This window comes from Chrysemys picta, chromosome 19 (genome assembly GCF_011386835.1).
Source record: "Chrysemys picta bellii isolate R12L10 chromosome 19, ASM1138683v2, whole genome shotgun sequence".
NCBI classification, from domain to species: Eukaryota; Metazoa; Chordata; order Testudines; family Emydidae; genus Chrysemys; species Chrysemys picta.
The window spans coordinates 20,359,017-20,385,081 of record NC_088809.1 but is presented as its reverse complement, the minus strand read 5'-3'; the positions used below and the strand labels follow the sequence as shown (position 1 = coordinate 20,385,081).

The 26,065-nt window shown below is 47.2% G+C and overlaps 1 protein-coding gene across 5 annotated transcripts in view; it reads left to right on the top strand.

The window, feature by feature from the left end:
• UNC45B (unc-45 myosin chaperone B) overlaps positions 1–23,362 on the top strand; it is a 33,881-nt gene extending 10,519 nt beyond the window's left edge. For 3 of the 5 annotated variants that reach the window (XM_065572991.1, XM_065572990.1, XM_065572992.1), the window contains 17 exons: positions 408–583; positions 992–1,081; positions 3,239–3,406; positions 6,806–6,974; positions 7,364–7,534; positions 8,186–8,357; positions 9,922–10,222; positions 10,768–10,862; positions 11,475–11,616; positions 12,061–12,201; positions 13,208–13,335; positions 14,205–14,271; positions 16,705–16,818; positions 16,925–17,040; positions 19,879–19,996; positions 20,579–20,734; positions 22,588–23,362. In XM_065572991.1, the coding sequence (XP_065429063.1) occupies positions 408–583; positions 992–1,081; positions 3,239–3,406; positions 6,806–6,974; positions 7,364–7,534; positions 8,186–8,357; positions 9,922–10,222; positions 10,768–10,862; positions 11,475–11,616; positions 12,061–12,201; positions 13,208–13,335; positions 14,205–14,271; positions 16,705–16,818; positions 16,925–17,040; positions 19,879–19,996; positions 20,579–20,734; positions 22,588–22,854 (2,591 nt within the window). In that variant the 3' untranslated portion in view covers positions 22,855–23,362. Of the gene's footprint in view, positions 1–407; positions 584–991; positions 1,082–3,238; positions 3,407–6,805; positions 6,975–7,363; positions 7,535–8,185; positions 8,358–9,921; positions 10,223–10,767; positions 10,863–11,474; positions 11,617–12,060; positions 12,202–13,207; positions 13,336–14,204; positions 14,272–16,704; positions 16,819–16,924; positions 17,041–19,878; positions 19,997–20,578; positions 20,854–22,587 lie in introns of all 5 variants that reach the window. The other 2 variants (XR_010593794.1, XR_010593793.1) reach the window with 2 other exon arrangements.
• The last annotated feature ends 2,703 nt before the right edge of the window (positions 23,363–26,065 follow it).

Here is a 26,065-nt window from a genome sequence, read left to right as displayed (position 1 = left end):
TTTACTCTAGTTTAAACCGGCAAGTGAGCTGTGCCCCAGGCTGCAGAAGAAGGCAAAAAAAAAAAAAAAACCAACCCAGAGTCTCTGCCAATCTGACCCGGGGGGAAATTCCTTCCTGACCCCAAATCTGGCAATCAGTTAGACCCTGAACATGTGGGCAAGACCCACCAGGCATCTTAAAGAATCAATGACTAAGTCACTGCTCTTAGAAGCATCATTTCATGTTTTTGGAAACCAATATACAGATTGCATTTGACTGTGTCAGCTATCAGATAGGATATAGGTTTACTGAAGAAACAGGGTAACTGAGTGCCTTGTACCTTCGTTACTGTCTTAGTGAATCCTCTGTTTGCGGCTGGACTTTGAAGCAAATGTTGATGCCTTTTTGTACTTGATCCCTTTCCTAGCGATTGACATCAATGCTTCGGATATTAAGGCCCTGTACAGGCGCAGCCAGGCTCTGGAGAGCCTGGGGAAGTTGGACCAAGCCTTCAAAGATGTCCAGAGGTGTGCCACCATTGAGCCCCGCAACAAAAACTTCCAGGAGACCCTGAGGCGTCTGGGAGCCAAGATTCAGGAAAAGGTAAATGCCTTTGCAGCAGCACCAAATGCTTGGGCGGTGCACACACAGCTTTGCATCCAGGTGTATTGACGCTGAAGATGTGCCACTGTACTCCGGAGCAAGCGTATCCGCCGAGTGTAGCTGGTAAATGTCGCTCAGAGGGCTGGAAGATGACATGCCATGTGTTCAAAGGCCTGCACTCCACACAGAGAGAGCAGCTTATGGGCTGACTCTCTGGGCTGCAGAGGTGGAAAGAGACCTTTCAAAAGTCAAAAACCAAAGTCCGTGTGCGGTTGAAGCTGATCTAACAGACCGTTTAAAATATCGCAGTTTGAGAGAGATGGGTGCAGCCTAAACAGAAATGGGGGAACTCGGCCTCGGGTTTCTGCCCTTGTGCCTAACACGTGATGTTCTTTCATCCCTCTACAGCTGCACGTTCAGTTCTCCACCGATGCCAGAGTGCAGAACATGTTTGAAATCCTGCTGGATGGGAACAGTGAGAAAGAGAAGCGAGAGAAGGTGAGACTTAAAAGGCGGCTGGGGAGATGACGGATATTAACGTTGTCAGACTTCAAAGCCCACAGTCAGGAGCAGAAGTCTTCCTTGCCCTCCTGTGAGCATTTGGACTCACACCTGCAGCGCCTCCTGCTGGTCTCCCAGGGAATTAGCTCAATTTCCAGCCCAGAGCGCCCCCTGCAGGCTGGTGATCCACCACAGCTTGGCCCCCGTGTCCCTCCCAGACTCCAATGCCCATTTTCTCTGGGGTGCTGCCCCCTGGCAATACCCCAACAATCTCTGTGGCTCTCCCTTCCCCGGGGAGCTCCCACCCACTCCCCCCACCTTGCCTCAGTCTAGGCTACTGCCAGTCCTTACCTAGCCCCCGCTCACGGGGGCAGACTGCAGTTGTATAAAAGCCACTCATCACAAGCAAGGGGGGTTTGACCTGCTGTCTTCTTCTACCACCCAGTGAGCCCTGGAACCAGGCCCTACAGCCTGGGGAGTAGCCAGGTTGGAGCTCCCCTGCTCCTCTGGCTTTTCCAAAGCCCTGCCTCACTCCCAGGTACCTCTCACCCGTCCAGCAGCCAGACCTGTCTCCCTCCACAGCTAGAGGAGAGACTGCTGCCCTGGCCCTCTTATAAGGCCCGGTTAGTCTGTTTGGGGCGTGGCCCCAGCTGCAGCCACTTCCCACAATCAGCCGGGGTTTTGCTCGCTGCCCCAGCCCTCTGCAGGACTTTTCCAACCCCTTCCAGCTGGAGCGGGTGCTCACCCCGCTACACCTCCCCAGCCATTCATAGGGTTCCAGATACCCGAACAAAGAGAAGGGGGAAAGGGAGGAGCTGAATTCAGTGAGAACTGACATGCTCAGAGTCACAGCCCCACAAAGCCGCTGGAAGTCCAACAAAGCTCCCAGATCACAAACTCAAGTCAAAACCAGATCTGGTGTCTGCAGCTTAGGCCTGAATCTAACTGCCCATCCCTTATTCCCCCTCTTCCTTCCGCTCCCTCCTCCCCAAAACGTTTGCCGATGTTCAAAGGGAAGGACCCCAGCTCCACCTGCAGGACTGCTCTTTGCCCAGTTGAGTTGTATGTCGCCCAAAGAGAGTGCTCCCTCCACTTCCCATGGGACATTATTCCACAGCTAACACCGCGGCTCTCAACCTTTCCAGACGACTGTACCCCTTTCAGGAGTCTGATTTGTCTTGTATTCCCCCAAGTTTCACCTCCCTTAAAAACTACTTGTTTACAAACTCTGTCAGTAATAGTGCTCTGTGTTTTTATGTCTAATTGCTGACTCTCTCATTTTTACCATGTCATTATAAAATAAATCAACTGGAATATAAATATTGTCCTGACATTTCAGTGTATGGTATATTGAGCAGTATAAACAAGTCGTTGTGTGAAATTCTAGTTTGCACTGACTTTGCTAGTGCTTTTTATGTAGCCTGTTGTAAAACTAGGCAAATATCTAGATGAGTTGAGGTACCCCCTGGAATTCCTCTGTACCCCTGGTTGAGAACCACTGGCCTAACAGATCTTGCTGTCAGGAAATTTTTCTTTCCCTGCATTATTCCTAGCTATTCCCCCCCCACACACACACACACCCCACCCCACATGATTCCTTTTCAGTTGTGATGCCTTCAAATATTTGCAAACGGTTAGTTTCCAAAACCTCACTTAGCCAACTATATTGCCTTACCCCTTTTTTTCTTTACCCCTCTATGGCTACGTCTATGCTACACGCCACTGGCAGCGGCGTTTAGTGTGCGTGTAGCTACGCACTGCAGTGAAAAGCACGGGGAAGGGCTCCAGGAGCAAGGAGGCAATGGGACACGCCACACTGCTAAAAACAGCAGGCACGGCTTGGGTGAGAAGAGAGCCGTGTAGGATATGTACTTCAGTACATACCTTGTGTCCTTCAGGCATCTTTACTGGTCAAAGCCGTGCCTCTCCATCTACACAGCTGTGTATCTCTGACAGGATGTGTACATTGCACGCCGTTGAAAGAAGCATGCCGTGTAGACTTACCCTAAATCACTCCCTTCCTTCATGCAGCAAAGTCTCCTTCTGAATGCAACTAATTCGCTAGGATGTGGATTGGGACGATCCTTTCATAGAGGGCAATGAACAGCCATTGATATCACTCCTTGCTTACTGCTCCTCTGACTTCTTTCCCAGGCTGCGAACAATCTCATTGTTCTGGGGCGGGAGGAAGCAGGAGCCGAGAGGATATTCCAGAACAATGGGGTAAAGCTGCTGCTGCAGCTGATAGAAACCAAAAATGCGGAGATGATCCTAGCGGCCGTAAGGACCCTTTCGGGCATGTGCACTGGACACAGGGCGCGGGTAAGTCGTGTGGCTCAGAAATCCTGCCTCCGTCTCTCACTATACCCGGGGGACTCAAAGGAACCTGCTTCTCGCGATTTCAGAATGGCCATTTTTACTTCCATATCGATCTCGTCTTACTAAAAGGACAAGAAAAATAAATTTTGAATTCCTATGATCTGGCTGTTCGTGGAACTGAATCTGTTTCTAAAAGAGAAATGAAAAGCGAACCTTGCACGGAATCAAATACAGAGAAGCCAGCGGGTGAAAGTTAGCCTTTATAGGGTGCAGACTTGACAGGCTGAACCTGTGATGCTGTTCTTGGACTTCAGGTTCAAAGATATCCTTCAGCATGTCACTGAGGCTGGTTTAACACCGGCCCCAGTGAAATGAGGTGTGTGTACAGCCACAATCCTGTAGGAGGCGGCAGTGACCAAAGGTGGGTTAAGCCAGGACCCTGGACTCCATGCCAAGAGGTGTGAGGTGGCCTGCTAGAGCAGTGAGATACATGGTCTCTATGAGAAGGATGGGAGGTGATTAGCCAAGACCTTCATTAGATGAAGTCAGAGGCTGGAGGAGGAAGATGAAGGTATCTAGAAAAGCCTGAAAGTTTTGGTGGGCCATGAGCCACCTTTTAAGTTAACCCACCCGGGTGAATATTGTGGTCCTCAAATGACTCATTTAAAAAGTAGCCCTCTTTTAGACTCATGACAATCCAGACTCTACTGATAAGCAGTAAGACTTCAATATTGGAAGGTGTCATGGAGTGTGGGGGAGTCAGGGCCCTGCACCCCGCACTTCCTGTGATTCACCGTGACTCTCAGCCAGCCAGTAAAACAGGAGGTTTATTAGATGACAGGAACACAGTCTAAAACAGAGCTTGTAGGTACAGAAAACAGGACCCCTCAGTCAGGTCCCTCTTGGGGGGATGGGGAGCAAAGACCCGGGTTCTGGGCCTCCCTCTGTCTTCCCAGCTAGCTCCAAACTGAAGCCCCTTCCTGCTGCCTCACCAAGCCACACCCCCAGCTCCTCCCCCAGCCTTTGTCCCGTTTCCGGGACAGAAGGTGTTACCTGGCCCCAACCCCCTCCTGGGCTCAGGTTACGAAGGGCAGCCGCCATCGCTTATGTGCTAGTCGTCAAATATCATCCCTCAGTGAAGTCACACCCTTATTTCCCATCCCCATCTAGTACTGGTGCAGCTCCCCAGGGAAACGGAGCCACGCCCCGTGTTAGCAGAAGACCGTAAACTAGTAAAACTCGCCTGCAACGTTACCAGGTTAATGCTCCCTACTCCGTCACAGACGGAATAAGCAGTTGAGAGATTGAAACCATATTTGTGTGGCTGCACGTGTGGGTACGTACAACCCCACTAGAGACAGCACTGTCTAGTAGTGACCAGTCAGCTTTCGCTGAGCTCCGTACATTTTATTTAGGACCAAAGCATGACAGAAAACATTCTATAAAAACAGACCGTCTACTTAGATCGGGGTGAGCAAACTTTTTGGCCCGAGGGCCACATCGGGGTTCCGAAACTGTATGAAGGGCCGGGTAGGGAAGGCTGTGCCTCCCCAAACAGCCTGGACCCCGCCCCCTATCTGCCCCCTCCCACTTCCCAACACCTGAGTGCCTCCCTCAGAACCCCCGACCCATCCAACCCCCTCTTCTCCTTGTCCCCTAACTGCCCCCTCCTGGGACCCCTGCCCCTAACCACTACCCCCCCCGGGACCCCACCCAGTATCCAACCCCCCTGCTCCTAGTCCCCTGACTGCCCTGACCCTTATCCACACCCCTGCCCTCTGACAAGCCCCCACGGGACCCCACACCTATCCAACCCTCCCCATTTCCCATCTCCTGACCCCGTCCACAGCCCCACCCCCTGACCGGCCCCCGGGACTCCCACACTTATCCAACCCCCCTGTTCCCCATCCCCTGACCGTGCCCCCCCCCCAGCCCCCGAAGCTCCGCCCCATCCAACCACCTCCTGCTCCCTGTCCCCTGACTGCCCGCAGGACCCCCCGCCCCTTATCCAAAGCCCCGGCCCCCTTACCATGCCGTTCAGAGCAGCATGTCTGGCAGCTGTGCTGCCTGGCCGGAGCTAGACATGCTGCTGCACTGCCCCGAAGGAACGCGCAGCCCGGCCACCCAGAGCGGCAAGGTGAGGCTGCAGGGGAGGAGGGACAGCAGGCGAGGAACCGGGGCTAGCCTCCCGCCGGGCTGGGAGACCAAGGCCGGGCAGGATGGTCCCGTGGGCCGGATATGGCCCACGGGCCATAGTTTGCCCACCTCTGACAGAGGCATGTTCCAATCTTTCAAATCCTTTTAGCAGGGTTTGGCCCCCTGTCTGTCTCATGTCAAACTGAGGATCAAAGGCCGGGTCACTAGTCAGTTCAGGCTCACCCTTTCTATCAAAAGCCCTTCATTTGCCCATGGGGCCTCTTGACCTGCTCTGAACCATATATGCCATTCACCCCAAGGCATGGTGCTTCTCTGGAGTTATCTATCTAGGATTCGCAATAATCACCCCCCACTGATTTTAGTTCCTGTAGGAAGCTCCCTAATGGTCCCCGCCATGGAGCCAGAATACAGTCCCTATCCCCCAAAGATACAGATCTCATTTACCGATAGAAAATGTGATCAATGTTCCCTGTGCCGTGGCTTCTGGCACATCTTTTGAAGCAGCTGTGCTTCCGAGGGCTTTCATCTGTCACACAAGTCATTGTACACCTCCGTATGAGGAGATAATAAGATTGGGACTTTTCAGCTTGGAAAAGAGATGACTCTTTTCACGGGAGGGGGAAGGGATATGATAGAGGTCTATAAAATCATGACTGGTGTGGAGAAAGTGAATAAGGAAGTGTTATTTATTCCTTCTCATAACACAAGAACTAGGGTCACCAAACGAAATTAATAGGCAGCAGGTTTAAAACAAACAAAAATAAGTATTTCTTCATACAATGCACAAGTCAATCTGTGGAACTCCTTGCCAGAGGATGTTGTGAAGGCCAAGACAATAACAGAGTTCAAAAAGGAACTAGATAAATTCATGAAGGATAGGTCCATCAATGATTATTAGCCAGGATGGGCAAGGATAGTGTCCCTGGTCTCTGTTTGCCAGAAGCTGGTAATGGGCTATAGGGAATGGATCACTTGATGATGACATGTTCTGTTCATTCCCTCTGGGGCACCTGGCATTGGCCACTGTCGGAAGACAGGATACTGGGCTAGATGGACCTTTGGTCTGACTCGTGTCTGTTCTTATGAAGTACAAAACCACTCCCTGTGCTGTATTGGACAAATTCAATATTCTCCTGTTATTTCATTGCCCATGCCAAGTGTTACATTTTAATGAGTGTGAAATGTAAATTGCTTTATGTAGATCATATGAACTGTAATACTGAATCCTATCTTTCATCTGGGCAGGCCACAGCAATCCTTCACCTCCTGGGAGTTGATAAAATTTGTATGTGGATGGCTGTGGATAATGAAGAAATCTCTATGGCTGTTTGCAATCTCCTACAAGTCATTACAGACTCCTTATCAGGGGAGGGAGAGAAAGAGGAACATGGGAAAGAAGCCGCTCTGGTGCTGGGTAATTAATTCTATGTAACCACTGAATGATGGCCGAGATATGAAGAGATCTCGGGTTCCCATTGCACTGAACAGTAGATCCTGCAAATTCTGCTTTTAGTTGCCTGTGGGTGGATTTGCAACACTGAGGCCAGGGGGCTAGGCTACATAGTATCCAGCAACAAGCACAGTTAAAAACATCTTTATTCAGAAGACCTGCAGGCCCCTGAACCATAATTAGAATGAGCAATCATAATGCTTTTCTGCACTTGTATGAAATTGACACATTGGCTAGGACACAGCCCCATGTGCATTCTAGTAAAATAACCATTCAAAAGCGGTATTCAGTAGGGTAATCCGCCTTCCAAGTGCCGCTTCTTTTAACCTGCTGCTGTCTGGTCTTTTGTGCAGACACGAAGAAGGATTTGAAGATGATCACAATGCACCTGCTGGACATGCTGGTCAGTAAGAAGGTGTCTGGGCAAGGTCGGGACCAGGCTCTCAACCTGCTCAGCAAGAACATACCAAGAAAGGATCTGAGGATCCCCGACAACTCTAGAACCATCTTCGTCATTGACAGCGGTGAATGCCCTTGACCCACACTTAGACTTGAATGTGTGTCACGTGCAGCAAAACTTCCCAAACTGTCCTCTCTTAGGGACATTGAAAACAATCCCCATCTAGAAAAGTAATGTGATGTGGTGAGACTCCAAACTCTGGATATTATTCAAAAAGGAAGAACTTTTTGTGTTTTTTTTTTTTTAAATCCTGTGTTTGGGGGGCTGAGCTGGGCTCCACCGAAACACTTCAACCCTAACCTTCTTTTAACAAAGATTATTATGAAAATGTAATCCAGAATCTCCTCTAACATTGCAAGGCCTCCATGCCACTAAAAGCAGCAGGTTTTGGGTCTCTTTAAATAAAGGACAGATCCAGTTGATGAACAAGTACTGTGAAGAAGATAATGTTGTTTTGCCCATAATTTTATGACTGCTGTTTAACGGCTCAATTCTGCAAACTTTGTTGTCATGGGTAGTCCTTACTTGCATCAGCAAATCAATTGCTTACATGTTTGTCTAAGGATTAACAAGATTGTATTAAGTTAGTTTATAGGCCAGATGTCTGAAAATATTGCCATCTGTGCCGTTTGGTGCAGGAGAACGTCCGCTGCACAGTACATAAATTTGGCACATGCCTGTCCTCTCTAAAAACCCTATTAATTCTGTGTCCCAGGTCTAAAAAAGATATTGAAAGTCGTAGGCCAGGTTCCCGAGCTGCCCAACTGCCTGCCCTTAACGGAGAACACCCGGATGACCGCTTCCATTCTCCTGAACAAGCTGTATGATGACCTGCGATGTGATCCCGAGCGAGATAACTTCCGCGAGATCTGTGAAGAGTACATCAAGTGAGTCAGGGCGGGGATGGAGCACTTCATGGGGACGGACACCCAGAAATGCAGAGTCGAGCTCTCAAGGACTTGAGATTGGAGCAGATGCTGTGTAATGCTTTCAGATTCTTAGCAGTGGGGACTGGGCCAAAATAAAATGTGCCGTGTCTTTTATTCTTCCACTGGAGTTAAAAAGCTCTTTGCAGGCTAGAGCTCTTCAAGGGAGGAGGCAACCGGAAAAGCACTAGGCAGCGAGAACTACGTCACCAGGTGCAGCGTCCCGGCCTTTGTAACAGGGTTAATTCCCAACAGTCAAGAGGCCCTAGGCAGGGTAGAGCCGGTAAACACTCTATAGTGCTAACCCTTAGGCAGGGGAGCGCTGGCAAAACAGGCAGGGAGGCAATCATGGGGTGGCAGGGGTCAGCTGGGATCCTCCACCAACACACTGACTGGCTGTTAAGCCACAACACCATCAACTAAACCTTTGGGCTACTTCCTACCCAAGTTCCAGATCTGGCTCAGTGGTCTCTGGTTTGTCAGGGTATTCGGCCACCAGCAGTCCTACCAGCTTCAGCTCCGCCTCAGGCCTCCCCAGGTCAAGGCCGCCGCCTGGCTCGGCAGCAAGCAGGACGTGTCTGTCTCCTTCTCTGGCTCTACCTCTACTGGGCTAGGACCTCTGCCTTTTGTACTTCCTGCCCCGCCTCTCAACTTCCGGTGGGAGGGCCAGAGCTGGCCAGACTCCGCCCAGCTGGGTGGAGAAAGTGGTCCCTCCCACTCTGGCTCAGAGGGAGGCCACGCTGCCTCGCTACACACTGAATGGTTCAACAGATTGATAATGGAAACACGGAGCCTCTCCTCTTCAGGCTGCCATTGAAATCCAGCCTACAAGCCACGGCACAGTCATCAGTGACTGAACGCAGGCCCTCTTCCGAGTGACGTAATCCGCATCTTGCACTTATAAAGTGCTTTTCACCCATACCTCTGCAAGCGCTTGCATGGTGGCGTAGCGTTTTTAATCCACAGATGGATAAACGGAGATATAGGGAGGTGAAGTGCCTCACTAAGGGTCACACAAGTCAAGGGTAGAGCTGGGAATAGAAACTGGGGCTGACTCCCGGTCTGGTGCTTTCCTCCAATGGGCCACAATGTACATTTCATTTCTGTTCTGAGTGAACCTGTGTCCATGTCATCCAAATTACCTGAAAAGAGAGAGGGAGTCCTTTTCTTTGAACTAACTGCCAGATTGTATTAAGGCGTTAAAAGGTAGTTCCGTCTCCGTAGTTCAGAGGAAGTTCCTCTACTCATGGGTGGGGTATTGTGGAAAACTCACATTGCTTTTTCCTGCACTGTTCCTATCTTGTGGATAAAAATAAGGGGATGTTCAGAGTTGGTCGCCGGGATAAAAGGTGCTGGACTAAACTCCAGTTTGGTAATGGAACCCTGTTTGATAGAGGATGGTGGCCACAATGCGTGGCCCTCAAGGAAAGAGACTGGTAATGCACCAGAGGCTCTGACAATAACATTGCAGTCTCCCCCTCTAATCCCACCCCCTGCTGATTTTTTTTTCTGCTGCCCCCTCCAGGAGCAAGGTTGACCCTCAGGACATGGATAAGACTCTCCATGCCGTCCAGACGGTGTCTGGGATCATGCAAGGGCCTTTTGACTTGGGCAACAAGTTGCTGGGCATGACGGGTGTCATGGAGATGATGGTGGCTTTGTGTGGCTCTGAAAGGGAGATCGACCAGCTGGTGGCTGTGGAGGCCCTCATCCATGCTTCCACCAAGCTGAGCCGGGCCACCTTCATCATCACCAACGGAGTGACGCTGCTGAAGGAAGTCTACAAGAAGACCAAGAATGAGAAGATCAAAATTCGAGCTCTCGTGGTAAGTTTTCAGCCCTCAGCCTGCTCTGCTATCTGCCAACACTTTGTCATCCTGTCCTAGGAAGAGCTCTACCTCTGGATTCAATCTAGGTTCGCAATCCTGCGAAGTAATAGCATCCGCTGCTCAGCTAGGGTACTCTCCGTAAGCGCTTGCACTCGCGTTCCTCCGCTAAAGAGCTTGGGGAAGGAGGAGGGCATGGCAGCTTGCAGGTCTCCGCAGAGAACAAGCTTTGTAATGCAACAAGAGTCTCATACGCCTTGTGTCTGCCATCTTGGATTCCTCTCCATGAGGCAGTGGAATAGCAGTTTCTTTTAGGGCTTGTGCACGGGGACTAAAGTCTTTTCATTCCTATAATGTGAATGGAGTCAGGGCTTCAAAAATATAAATGGAAAACCTGCTTAAAGCAATACAGAACTTTGCTGTAATCTGTATCCGTTTATGTGGAAGACAGTTCATTACCTTTCTCTTAAATTTCAGCTGGACTTCTGAGAACGTTACATATTCCTGTATCTAGCTACATGGTATCCTTTCATTCTCTTTCTCAGGGTCTTTGCAAGCTGGGATCAGCCGGGGGCACTGACTATGGCCTGCGACAATTTGCGGAGGGATCCACAGAAAAGCTGGCAAAACAGTGCCGAAAGTAAGCAGAACTGGAAGGTGCTCTTGGGATTCCTCACCTGTTACTTGTGTTCCACTCCTTTCTTTCCAAAATATTTTTCAGTACCATCTCTACTGGGGAGGTCCTCAGATACATAGACAACTTTTTAGTCAACTGAGGGAAAGTACTAACACTGAGTCACTGATAACATCTAGAATAGATGATACTGAACAGAGGTTTCTAGCATTTCTGGAAACGTTTAGGTATCCATGCCTAGAACTCATACCTCATTTTCTGTTTGCCCGTCCCTACTTCACTTTTGTTAGCATCAAAGTCCATCTGGTTCCTCACTCACTCACCAGCTAAGAAACCAAAGAAGATAATCCTATTGCCTAAAAGGATAATATATTAAAGGTCTCTCTTATAACATGCATAAGTACACCACCACCACCCAGATTCCCTAGGGGAACTTTGTATCCAAAGATAACTTTCACCATTAGGATCTATGGTTTCCTGAGTCTGCTGCATGGGGTCTGAAGATGCCGGTAAAAATAAAGCACAGTTCCCCAGCACCCTTAGGGGTTTTGCCTCTTCCTCTCCTGTAAATCTGTTCTCATCATTCAGGTAAAATGATGGAGCTTTTGTCTCGTTCAGGTGGCTGTGCAACACCAGCATTGACATCCGCACCAGGAAGTGGGCTGTGGAAGGTCTGGCGTACCTAACCCTGGATGCAGACGTGAAAGATGACTTTGTGGAAGATAAGCCAGCCCTGGAAGCCATGTTTGAATTAGCCAAGGTACTGTCTCCTCTCCACAGCCCCTTGTCACGCTAAAATAATCCCATCTTCTGCCTCCAGCCTTGCAAACATTGCATGGGTTGATAATCTTGATGGGCAACCTTGAGGGTGACTAAGTGAGGGGGTGTTTATTACCATCATTCATGAACTGATATGATGCCTCTTCATGTCCCACCAAGCTGGTAACAGTCGTCCACCAGCTGAACAGTATCTTCCTTCGGAGTGCTCTGTGTGTCGCTTACTTCTTGTGGCATTGCTTGTAAGTCTCTATACATCCTTAACGTGGTGATAATGAAGTGCAAAGATGTCCAGTAACTTGCCCAAAGCTACACTATAAAACCCAGAACTGTCCTAAACCCCAAACGCTTCTCCAGCCGTGACGCCACACCACCAGTGGTCCCCTCAACATCCCAATCCAGTTCAATGTTTCCATTGACTGTGCAGACAAGTGACAAGACGATCCTGTACTCTGTGGCTTCCACGCTGGTGAACTGTACCAACAGTTACGATGTCAAAGAGCTGGTCCCAGAGCTTGTGCAGCTGGCGCAGTTTTCCAAACAGCATGTTCCCGAGGAGCACCCCAAGGTAGGTTGGTTGTAGCCAGGACTGCCGACCCCCTATTCCTTTGCTTCAGATGGTGGGGATCCCAGAACCCCCAAAACAACCCTTCTGAGAAGTGCTGTATCCCCAGCTGCTTCAGGGGAAGGCTTAGCTATGGACTCCACATAGTAACGTTGCCCATCTCCTGCAGTTCCAGTTTTTACATGTTGAGCTGTATGTCCCAGGGACTAAAGGACGATACAGAATACTTACAGTTTTAAGCAGTGCTTTTTTCATTATAGGGATGCCTCAAGGCCTCAAAATGAGACTGGGACCCCCATTGTGCTAGGAGCTGTACATCCATAAAGTCAGTTCTTGTCCTGAAGAATGTACAAGCTAAACACGTAAAACAAAGGGCAGGGGGAAACCGAGGCACGGGAAAGCGATTTGCCCCAGGTCATGGGAGAGATGGGACCAGCAACCAGGTCTCCTGAGTCCCAGTCCATTAGAGACATGCTGCTCGTCTACCTGACAAGACAGGATCTTACCAGGCAGCAAGCCAGGGCGTGAATGTCCATCACAGCAGCTTGCCCCCACAGTAACATCATAGAATCTCAGGGTTGGAAGGGACCTCAGGAGGTCATCTAGTCCAACCCCCTGCTCAAAGCAGGACCAATCCCCAGACAGATTTTTGCCCCAGATCCCTAAGTGACCTCCTCAAGGATTGAACTCATAACCCTGGGTTTAGCAGGCCAATGCTCAAACCACTGAGCTATCCCTCCTCCCGTGTGGGGATTGGTGCTGGTCACTAAAAGCTCCAGCGAGAGAGTGACGTGCCTCCGTCTGAAACCGGGAGTAGTTACTGCATACTGCAGAACTCTTAGTGCGCGGTGCCAGCGTCCCTACGGGACAGTACTGCAGGGCCACGCTGTGCAGTCCGGCTTTCTCCGCAGTAACGGCTCGGGCAGACAAGGCCCAAGTACGTGGGGTGGTAGCTGTAGAGACTCTGATGGGAGCCCTGCTCATTCTTTTTTTTTAATGCCCCTTTCAGGACAAGAAGGACTTTGTTTTGAAGCGAGTGAAACGGCTGCTGAAAGCTGGTGTCATTTCAGCCCTGGCCTGTATGGTGAAGGCTGATAGTGCCATCTTAACGGACCAGACCAAGGAGCTGCTAGCCAGGTAGATCTGCCTCACTCAAACACACATATTTAGTACTGAGTCTGCGTAGGGCAGCTGTTTGGGTAATTACTGTAGATGGTCTTACCCAAGAAAACCTTCACTTAAAACCTAACGTGGGGGGTCCACTGCATTTTACAGCTCCGTTCAAAGCCCAAGCGGCTTAAACCCCCAAGTCCCAGAATAAACTGGGTTTGGTTTCAAATGTATTAACCACTGAGCCACATAAATTGCGCTTTGCGCGAAGAGCTTTAACTTTATGTCGAAAGAAAACTGTATGCTGTGGATTCACAGCAAGGAGCTCCGCTAATAAAAGCTAACGGTGGCAGCAGAGGAAAATGAGTTTTTTACAAACATCTAAATGTTGGTCCTGAAACTCATTGCCAATCTATCACTAGGCTGCAGTTTGAATTGCTAATCTTACAAAATTTTAGACAAATCTAATGGAATGGGGAGGAATTGAAGGGGATCAAAGCTGTTACAGTTTTCTAATTTATGGTGATAGAATCATAGAATCTCAGGGTTGGAAGGGACCTCAGGAGGTATCTAGTCCAACCCCCTGCTCAAAGCAGGAGCAACCCCAACTAAATCATCCCAGCCAGGGCTTTGTCAAGCCAGGCCTTAAAAACCTCTAAGGAAGGAGATTCCACCACCTCCCTACGTAACACATTCCAGTGCTTCACCACCCTCCTAGTGAAAGTTTTTCCTAAGTGGTGTTGCACTATATTAAAACTTCGGTATTACTGGTGAGTATACCTGCTGAATTTAGTACTATTCACTGAACATCAGCCACTCGCATCATACCAGAGTGAACAGGTGGGATGGAGTCTCTTTGCAGATCGGTTTAACTGAGCAATGCTGTTTTTTTGCAGGGTATTCCTTGCCTTGTGTGAGGATCCCAAGGACCGTGGTACCATTGTAGCTCAAGGTGGTGGAAAGGTAACTCGTTATCATTACACCTTTAGAATATTCTGAAACTCATGGTTAGCAATATTCAGCCACTCCAAGCCATCTGGGTTTGCATATGTGGGGAACTGTCGTCATTTAACACAAGCCATGGGGTGCCTAAACTAATTATACACATTGTTAATGATCTAAAACCTTAACCCCTTGATAAAAAGGAAAGTGGACAGCCTGGTTATAGTTTTTAACTTGAGCAAGCAGGAAAACTAAATTCTTCTTGGAGTGATTGCACGTGTCTGTTCCACTGTAGGTGTCGGTGCGCTCCAGTGCACAGCTGTCGGAGAGTTTGTCCCTCACACCAGTGGTGCTCTTGGACCTCTTAACGAGTCCGCCCCCCCCCCATCACTTCCGCTTCTCACACAGAATCGCGGCTGCCTCCTCCACCCCAATCTTCAGGCCCTTCTCCTGGTGGCCTGGAGGCTTTGTAGTGAACGTCGGCAAAGGAGTCCTGCTCTAGAGAAGTTCAGGACGTGATGCTGAATAATAGGAAACGACCAACTGGAAGTATTTACCTGGCTGAATAGAAGAGATTTTCCATCTGGACCAAACTGAAAGGGATTTTCCCTGTTCTTGCTTCTATTCAGCACATGCTGGACTCTCTTCTGCCCTTGAAACAACCAGCACTGGCGATTAGCCTATCAGAATATACCTAAGGTTTATATCAGGATTGCGCCCACATGTGGAGAACTGTTCTGTCTGTTCCAACACGATGACCGTAAGATTTTTAAAGGGATTGGACAGACTGTTCCTGCAGGTACAGAGCCCTATTCCACCATGGAGCCTTCGTCTAGTCTTAACAAACCTGATGAGTCTCCCCACCACCTCGAGCCCTAGTGACTTGCTCTGTCGCACCTTTTGATGAAGGTAACGTTTTTAGTAGCCATTCCATCAGCCAGGAGAGTGGAGGAGTTGAGGGCTCTAATATCTGATCCTCCATATGTGGATTTCTAGGCAGACAAAGTCTACCTTTGTCCTCATCCAAGTTTTCTTACAAAAGTGGTCTCCACTTTTCCTATTAACTAAGCAATTTTCTTACTGACCTTCTTCCCAAAACCTCATGGTAATAAAGGGAAGGAGAGATGTCATGCTTTGGATGTTAGAGCTTTAGTGTTTTACCTGGAATGGACTAAACCTTTCAGGTCTTCCTCTCCACTGTTCATTGCGTTTGCGGACAGAATGAAGGGCACTGCTGTTTCCATGCAAAGGATTTCGTCATGGATACGCAATTGTATTCAACTGTGTAACCAGTTGGCTACCAGAAGCCACCAAATAGTGTTCAGTCATTCAACTAGGTCCCAGTGACCTCTGCAGCTTTTCTGGCTAGCACGTCCATATTGAACGTTTGCAAAGCGGCAACTGATCATCATGTCATGCATCAGCGTGGCGCAAGAGACAATTTCATCCAAATTTAGCATTGTCTCTAAATTGGAGAGTGGTCTTCCAGTCCCTGTTCAAACAGACTCCAAACCCACCTCCAGATGGGACTGCCTGTGAGTCACCTACAGTGGAATGGGACACGTGCAGTCACTCGAAAAACTAACCGGTGTTCAAGATGTGTTGCACATGTCCATTTCACAACCCGCCCTCCTTCCCTCTCTGAGTCTTTCCGGTAGGAAGGAACTGAGGGGCTTCGGGGCAGCTCAGCCCTTTATGCCTGTGTGCAAGGCAGCAGAGGGCACTTGGGCCACCCCGACAGGAGTGCACAAACACCTACAGTGGAATGCACATGTGCAACACAACTTGACGAACAAAGTTATGGAAAGGTTAGTAACTGTTGTTTTTTACAAGACCAGCCTTTTCCCCAATATTTTAAATATATACATACATACCCTCCCCAAACAAACAGAAGTGAACCAGGATTCAAATATCTGCCCTACCTAGCTGCCTCGCTTAGTGCACTACTAGCAGATTTGCTGAATGAGATGGGGCTTTTGTTTTCTTGCGTCCTCTTAAGAGATGACATTTCCTAAAGCGATGCTTGATGGGGTCCAATCACAGGTTGAGCAGGTTAGCATTCGCCGATGCTGTGCTATAAACTCCAGAAGGTTGTGCCTCTACCTGGCACTTCAGTAATGATTTCCTCTAATATCTGCTGGCTCCTGCATCAGCTAGGACTCCCGTTCGACTGCGCAAGAGAAGTTGTCCTTTGAAGTGGGCTCCTGAAACACTGTCCTTTCGGTCATGCCCCAGGCAGACCACGATTGAAGCAATGAGAGTAATTGATAGCCACTGAAGTAGTCTGTGGGCATTTGACGACACAGAAGCATGAGATCTGATGTGCTCTGCAATTCAGAGTTTATTTGGACAAAACTTGACTCATCCAGAGGCTGTTCTGTAATAAGCTCGAATAAAATACAGACAATACTGTCAATCTTTTCATAAGCCTACGTTCTCTGCTGTGCATAATAGGCCCTGATACCTCTGGCAATAGAAGGCACAGATGTCGGCAAAGTGAAGGCTTCTCATGCTTTAGCCAAAATTGCTGCCATTTCCAATCCAGACATCGCATTCCCAGGAGAGAGGGTAAGTAAATGCAATTTTCCCTTGAGGTATTTTTGTGATTAAACCAACGGAAACGGACAGAGATCCAGAAACCAAAGAGTGACAATCCAATATTCCCTACTCTTAGGTGTATGAGGTGGTCCGGCCGCTGGTCAGCTTGCTGAATACAGAGAGAGACGGGCTGCAGAATTATGAGGCTCTATTAGGTCTCACTAACTTGTCTGGAAGAAGTGACAAACTCAGGTAAGTTTTTACAATGGTTTTGTCACCTTTTCCTCATACTGCCACTTAATCAGATTGTGAAATGTTTTAGAAAAGTCCAGATAAAGCAGACTCTCCTTTCAGGTTACGTCTGTATCGCTCAGGAAATGGCCCCCACAGACCAATGACTTGGTGGTGGGTTAGTGAAGTGTGTTGAAGGTTTTTTTTTTATTCCCCCCATTAAAATGTTTAACCTTCATCAAAAAAATTTTTTTTAAAGGAAATTTGAGTTTTTGTTGAAAAGCTAAACATTTGTTTTTCTATAAAAACTGAAAAATATGAATATAATTTTTTAAAAAAGTTAAATTACTCAAAGCCACTTTTCATGTGAAAATCTCGGTGACATTTTTTCACCCAACTCTAGTCAGTTCCCTCCCAGGGGCTGAATTCCTACTGTGGAATAATGCTACCCTTAAGTAGCAACATGAGACCAGCAGAGGGGAATTCTGTTTAATGTCTCACTCTAATTCTCATGGCATGTTTTGTCAGTATACCTGGGTTACCCACCACTTAAAATAGTCCTTCTCAGTTTAATAATCCCATGAGCCATCCAATCTCCAGGGAACTTTTTAAAACAGATCTAGATCTTTGTGGCTCTTGATCACCAGTGGCTAAAATTTCTAGCCCTCTGACACTCATTGGCCTACGTTAAAATAATCAGTGGTCTGTTGTATTAAAATATAGATGGAATATGTGGGCCCAAAAAGTCAAAGATGTTAGCGTGACCCTGTCACTGTCCAACATTAAACCGTTTTAAACTATTTGGTATACCAAGACGTCAGCTTACTTAGTACCATGACAAACACATCAGTAAACGTTCTTTTAACCTGTTGTTAAAGATACAGAAAAGAAAGAAAAGCAGTTAAAGCATTGGAAATGGAAAGTATTAAATAAGGGATTCATTTTAACACCATCCCTTGTTCCCTTTTCCTTTAGCTGAAGAGAGTTTTTTAAGGAGAAGGGGAAAAAAAACTTGTTTGACGGCCTCTAAGATGTTTGCAGTGTTGTTGTAGTCTTGCTGGTCCCAGGATATTGGTGAGACAAGATGGATGAGATAATAAGATATTGTTTCACCCGCCTTGTGTCTCTAGGATGGTAATAACTGTCCTGTGCTGGGGGGAAGAGAAGAAGTTGGATGGGCTGGAAATGTGTCTGCTGTTAAAGTCCAATCCTACTTCCTTTAAGATCAAACAAGACCGAGACAGACACACACACACACCACGGGGAAGAGAAAAGAGCAGAACAGACAGAAAATGCAGCATCTGTCTCTGGTGTTGGCTCTCCCTTGCAACCTCCCTGCTGGAGAAACACAGGCCTGGCACATTGATTTTTTTTTCAGGTGCTTCCCAAAATTCTTGAGTAACTAGGACTTATGTAAGTCATTTTTAGACATAGTATATAATGCCTGCATCTGTATCTTTCACTCTATGCATCTGAAGAAGTGAGGTTTTTACCCACGAAAGCTTGTGCCCAAATAAATCTGTTAGTCTTTAAGGTGCCACCAGACCTCTTGTTACTTTAATTTTTATTATATGTCTAAAAATGACTTACATAAGTCCTAGTTACTCAAGAATTTTGGGAAGCACCTGAAAAAAATCTTTTCATTATCCAAGAGAGCCCTGAAAACCACTGATATTTGGACATCTACATAAAACTTAAATTACTAAAAATAAACCCTGGAAAAACAGAAGCCCTAATGATAAGGAATACCCTACACTTCTCTCTCATCCTGAAGATGTCCTATCCCAGTGCCTGATCAATCAATCATTTGTCCTAATATTGGCTTGTCTTTGCATTAGCTTGCTCATTTTATTGGGAAGATGAGCAATTGCTGAGGTCCACAGTTTTAATTTTATTCTTTCAATTTGAACTCATGCAGAACTTCAGGATAGTCTCTCATAAACAGCTACAATAGTTACTTCTCCAGCTCTGCAAAAGGGACTTTGAAGTCTACCCCTACATAGCATGGAGCATTTTTCATGAAGACACATTACATCTCTAAACACAGGGCATTAACAAGGTGTTAAGTAATATAAAGAAAATGGGGTTCTGACGGTTTACCCAACAGCTAAAGATTATAAGATGTTACACTACTAGAACAATATGTAATCAAGATAAATCTTCTTGCATGTGACCTGAAAATGATTCCTGTTATAAGAAGGAAGGGGTAGATAAATTAAGAACTAGATAAATTAATCATAGAATATTAGGGTTGGAAGAGACCTCAGGAGGTCATCTAGTCCAACCCCCTGCTCAAAGCAGGACCAACCCCAACTAAATCATCCCAGCCAGGGCTTTGTCAAGACTGACCTTAAAAACCTCTAAGGAAGGAGATTCCACCACGTCCCTAGGGAACCCATTCCAGTGCTTCACCACCCTCCTAGTGAAAAAGTTTTTCCTAATATCCAACCTAAACCTTCCCCACTGCAACTAATGGAGAATAGGTCCATCAATGGCTATTAGCCAGGATGGGCAGGGATGGTGTCCCTAGCCTCTGTTTGCCAGAAGCTGGGAATGGGCGACAGGGGATGGATCACTTGATGATTCCCTGTTCTGTTCATTCCCTCTGCGGCACCTGGCATGGGCCACTGTTGGAAGATAGAATACTGGGCTAGCTGGACCTTTGGTCTGACCCCGTATGACCGTTCTTATGAAGGGATGGCTGAAAGAATGACCGTTTTTAAATTAGTGAGAAAAAGTTTCATGGCTTAGATGGAGACGGCTTATTTTTAAAGGCTTTCCCTGCCTCCTCTGCCTGCTGGCTAATATTTCATGGCTAGCACATGCTGAGACCATATCTTTTTGCTCCCCTTAATTCAGGCTGAAGATCATCAAAGAGAAAGCCCTACCAGACATCGAGAACTACATGTTTGAGAACCACGACCAACTCCGACAGGCAGCTACAGAGTGCATGTGCAACCTGGTTGTCAACAAAGAGGTAACCATTGGGCCACTTGCAGTACAGTTGACGCACTGCTTTTTGAATGGTATCGAGAAGGTAGATTGGGAACTTCTGGTCTCCTAGCATAAGAACAAGGACATTCAGTGAAACTGACAGATGTCAAATTCAGATCTCAATCCCTCTTTGAATCTTTCCAAGTTCCTGGCCTTCCCCATTCTGCGGCAATGGCTCTTTAGACGGGTAACAGGAATATCTAGAGCTATAATAGTTTAATGCCGAAAAATGTTCTGGAAAGGATCTAAACCATCCTGCGTCGGGGCTTAAACCAGCCTCTATTAGGGATGAAGTTGACACTCATTGGGGAGCAGGTTACCCCACATTTCTCCACTGTGGGGCTCCTTCCACCTTCCTCTGAAACATCTGGAACTGGCCACGGTTTGAGACAGGATACCAGACTTAAATGGACCACCGGTCTGGTGCAATATGGCAATTCCTAGATACTTTAATACGTGTTTTCTATTATGTATCTATATCTGATGGTTTGTGAAACTGCTACTCCAGTGTGAATCCCATAACCCTGGCAACTCGCTCCCCATTTTTGCATTTCATCCTGTTGAGGTTCAAGAGAGATTTGTGGCCGATGGAAACGACCGACTCAAGCTGATCGTGTTACTGTGCGGCGAGGACGACGTGAAGGTCCAGAATGCAGCGGCAGGAGCCCTGGCCATGCTGACAGCAGCACACAAGAAGCTCTGCCATAAGATGACCCAAGTGGTAAGAGGAAAAATCTGATGCCCTAAACCCTAAATAGTCTCAACAAATGCTCAGAGGCAGCCTGGGTATGTTGTAAAATTCTGATGAAAGGATTTTAAAGAGCTTCTACAGCGACAAACGTAAGTATTTGTGCGAAACCCTAGGGAAAGCAAATAAATTGGAGTATAAAGCTATGTATGTTTAAGCTAACTGTCTAATTTAGTGATTTCCAACCAGGAGTGATCTCCTAAAGCTGATTTGAAACTCCCTGCCCCAGATTTTTCCCACGTTAGTGTTTCCTAGGACTAAAACAGCCTTTTTCACCTCATGTGTGCCCAAGAGTCTCTGGTTGGGGATTTGCGATAGCAGGGTCTGTCCCTGTACACCCACATGTCCAAAACCTAGGGTTGGTGTAACCCCAGGATCATTCCAGTTAGGCGGGGCAGGATTCCATTTTTATTTGTTTATCATTTCAGTGAATAATTTTGATGTTTGTTTTTAATGTTTTCCCCATTGTTGTTGTTTTAAATGTTGGCTGCTGTAGGAAATTGTGGGGCGGGCCGACCATTCATGCCAGTAGATGTCGAGATTCACAAAGTTAAAGCTCTATTACAGTTAAAACACACATTGATGTCCGGCTCTTTGATTTGTGTGTTTTGACATGTGCTGTTGACAAACGCTTCAGTTCTCAAGCAACATTTTTCTTTGCCTAGCTGTACAGTTTGATTACTAGCGATGGGAATATTTTTTCATCTGGGTGTGTGCAGTGAAATCAACGTTTACCAGTGTTTACTGATAACAATCTAATCCTTCCAAGCCGACCTATGATGTGTGTGTATATAAGGCAGGGTGGACCCACTGTACCTACAGTTCCTTCTCAACCAAGTTGTTGGTTTTGTAGTTAGCTTATTTTATTTTTATGTATTACTTCCCTGCACACCATTTGTATGTATTCTACTGGGGCTGTCCCTCCTGCTTTCGTGGTTGGGGCATCCTTGATGCACGCGCGCACACCTCTCAAGTGCCTCTTCGTTTCCTGGAGGCTTTTCTTTCTCTTTTTCAAGGCTAGGCCCCAAACCCTGGGGGTTTTAAACTCTGCCTGACTTTTGTAAAACTGGGATAACTCAACCCCTCTGAAGTCTGGAAGTGAGACTAAATTCATTAGTATAGATGAGCTGCAACAGTAAGGAATACCACAGTAAAGCCTATTTAAAAAAAAAAATCAACCCCCGCCCCCTGTGTTTCAGCTAGCTTTACATTGTGATGGAACCATGCAAAACTCTGACCTCTGTATGGTTGCCACGCAATAAAAACCAGGGTGCAAACCGTGGATTCGGGTTCCATTACAAAGTTGGATACAGCCCGGCCAAAGACTGGGAGGGCAGGTGCTGCTGCAGATCCAGATGCAGGTAGCCCCAGAGCAGTTTGTGGAAGCCCTTCATTCAGCCAGCACTGCACCTGCCCTTACCATGCAAGGGCTAAGTATTCAGAAACCAACAGTGGAAGGGAACTTAGTGCTTGGTATGCAAGCTGGAGGCTGTTCTCACTCCCAGATGACAACTTGTCTAGGAATTAAGAGACCAGTTTTCATGCACTGGAATCAACCTGTTTGCAGACACTCCTTTTCCTAAATTGCTACTTTCACCCCCTTGAAAAGTGCCTTACTTAGGGGCAAGCTAACCTTGCACTTTAATGATCTCCTCTGCTGTAGAAAACCTTTTTTTAAACTCCCAGCTTTTCCTTCCTTGCAGACAACTAGGGTGACCAGACGTCCCGATTTTATAGGGACAGTCCCAACTTTTGGGTCTTTCTTATATAGGCTCCTATTACCCCCTGTCCCGATGTTTCACATTTGCTGTCTGGTCCCCCTACAGACAACCCAGTGGCTGGAAATCCTGCAGAGGCTCTGCCTGCATGAAAAGGTGGAGGTGCAGCACCGTGGGCTGGTGGTTGCTTACAACCTGATCACTGCAGACCAGGAGCTGGCCAAGAAACTGGTGGAGTGTGAGATGTTGGAGATCCTGACGCTCGTTGGTAAACAGGCAGATGACTCCAAGAAACAGCATGTCATCAACGTGGCTCGTGAGTGTCTCGTGAAGTGCATGGACTATGGGCTGATCAAACCTCTCTCCCAGGCGTGAGACCCCCAAGACAATGGCAGCCTGTCGAGGGAAGGCACATGGAAGGTCTACAAATCGACAGGCTCCCCAGAAGGAAATTCAGTTGAATTGCTGAGCACAGGGCATACTTTATTTTTATGCTTGGGGAAAATAAATTTGAGTAATTCCTAGACACTGCATCCTCTAGTGCCAGGATTCCATTGCTAGCCATGAACAAATTCAAGTTCCACCGTAAAAGAATCAATCCATGCAATGTATTCAACTGCTGGTGGTTCAGGAAGTCTCAAAAGTTTAAGGCAAGATAGAGGTTCCAAGTAGACTTCTTTGGTGGGGAAAAAAAATCACATTTTATATTTCAGCAGTTCCAAGTGATGTTAAGAACAGAGGTGAAAGGTTGAATTGTCTCACATCACATTCATAAAGGAGTTTGTTTGGTTTTTTGAAAATATTTGATGTTTGTATGACTGGAATGCAAATATTTAGTGTTAGAATATTGGGTGGAATCTCCATTAATAAATTCTGTACTTTGTTCTGTGTGGGTTCCTTTAATGTTGCATTATCTCCATTTGTGAGTAGTGAGTAACGCCTGAGACCTTCTATTAAGTGCCCGTCCACTTAGCACTCTATCTACAAAGCAGTGAATCTCAGAAACATGGTACAAAAACCAGCTCTGACCTTGCCGTAAAATGTTTCAAAAATGGCCAGTTCTGTTCAAATGGATGTACGGGGACATCACACAACCGTGCAAAGGCAGTTAAGTTGCTCTGACACAACCCTGCTGGGCCTGAAGCACAAATGCTACTGTGGGCAATTACGGTTTGTAGAAATATGTTCTCACTTTTCTATGTGCCCGGCTTTGCTCAAGTGCAGTCAGACGCCAACGGGCGCCCTCTGACTGGCCAGGAGCGCGCACGCAGCATGGTAGGATATGATCATGGAAACAGACTTTTTTCCACTGCTCCTATGCCTCATTCAATCCCTAGATCTTGCAGCGAATTTATATACAAATCAGCAAGGTTCAGTACAGGCAGCACGGCACAAATGGGTCTTAAATGTGGATAGAGTTGGGACCTTGCAGATAAGATCACACCACACTTACGCACAGTGTAAAGGGCCGGCGTGGGAGGAGGCACAGAGGGGATTGTGTGAGAATCTGACCAACAGGCAGACAAGGTTGGGAGTGCTGGCCAGGCGGAGGGGACAAGGGCAAGGTAGAGCCTGGCAAAGGAAGAGAAGCAGCGCTTTGAAGGTGGTGACAAGAGGCTGACATTTGATGTTCTATCGAACGGGAAATCAATGAAGCGATCAAAGAGAGGAGTGACGTGATCTTCAAGGGGGAAGAACAGTTCAGTGGCAGCAGTTTGTATGGACTGAAGGGGAGCAACGCGTGTCGGGAGAGCGAAGAGCGTGTGGCGGTAATCAAGACAGAATATAACAAAGGATGGATCTAAAAGCTGCTGAGAAAGAAGAAGTGGGTTTATTTACCACTGGCCCATTCTAAATCCTAACTCTTGTTTACTCTATAGCTATCACTGGGTGGAGCTGCGCCAGTGAAAAATAACAGCTGTGAACGGTGCCAGGGTAGCTGCAGCGGGAAACGTGATGCTCTTCGTGTATTGCACATTGGAAGAGGCCTTGGACACCATTCATATTAAATTTTACATTATAAGCCAATACAAGCTCTGTTACAATACGTCAGTTTCCAGTAGCTGTAACTTGCCTTGTGCTATCACAAATACATAAACCACAAGGACTTACTCTGCAAAAGAAAACAGGTGAAAGGATAAAATAAAAGGAACCAATTACAGGGCTGTATCTAGAGTCACAGCATTGTAGGGAACTACGTGTACTGGAGTTTGGAACTTTAACTGTGTATTTTGAGCAAAGTCTATCTTGCTCGCCAGCACCTTCCTGTTCTATTTGTATTTTTCCAAAGGATGCTAGAGGGTAGATCCTAGGATCAGCGGTAGGACTTGCCGGCAAAGACATCTGGGTGAGTGGTTACCTCTGTTATATTTGTAACTAGATTGGGAGGCAGGGCTAGGGGCAGGGGCTGATGAACCTGATCTGTAGGTTGGCAACCTTTCACCTCCAGCCTGTTCTCAATGGCTGCTGTATCCTAAATCCGCTGTAGCCTGGAGCTCACTGGTTTTCTCTCCTGTGTTAAGGGGATGGGGTTTGACTTTCATTTGCTTTTGCTGGCGAGGGTCAGTTAGAGCATGGGCTGGCCTATGTTTTACCATCGCCTTTTTAACGCCTGGCAATTCCTTTGGTGGACCAGGCGTATTCCAGTCCGTGGCTTCTAGAGGAGCTATTCTTAGCCCCTTTTCCTCTCCGGCGGCCTCTCCGATAGGATCTTGTCTTCTATTTTGACCAAGCTGTTCCACCTGATGGATTCTGCTCAGCCACACGGTATCAGCAGAGGACTTTCACAGGACCTGTCCTGTTCTGCATTTTCCTTTTTCGGTTGTTTCCTCTTCTGTGGGCAAGCTTTGCAAGCAGGTGGGTTGCTTGTCCTGGAAGGTTTAGTAACCATTCTTATGGTCAGAAAAGAAAGTAGCTCTATGATGTTTGTGTTAAGATGCAGCATTTTCCTTCCCTGATAGTTCCTGGGTCCCTGGGTGATTCAATATTCCCAGCCCAGAGAATGCTGTGTAAGTTCCCTCTCTCGAAACACTCAGGTGATTTGCAGTGGCAGGTTTTGCATGGGATTGTGGTAAATAATTTCTGTGTGAACTCTCAAGCACCCTCAAGATGTCTGAACAGTGCCCCTTGTTCTGTTCCAGACAGTGCTGGTTTGTCTGTTTTTAACACCGGTAACCCTATTTGATTCCTTTTTTTAACTTTTTGCATCAGCTTTTCAGCACTTTGACTACGTACCTCCCAGAATATAGAATGGGCCTGAATTCCCCCCCCCCCCCCCCATGCCAGTTATTGGATTGGATCAGGACAAAATTGTCTATTCTAAAATTCCCCCAAAGAAAAACTGGTGGAGTCAGAGCAGTATGATGTACTCGGGGTCTTCTGTATACTACTTGCATCCAGACTGTGGGCTGACTACATCTTTAGTAAGCTGACTCATAATGTGGATATGTTTTGGTTGATCTGGTGCACCAGTAACGTTTTGGGTGAAACTGATGATGGTGATAAGTGATTGATGGGTTGTGCTTGCTTGGGGGTTTTAGATTTTTAATCCCTAAATGTTCAGTATTATACTAAGGAGGTATTGTTT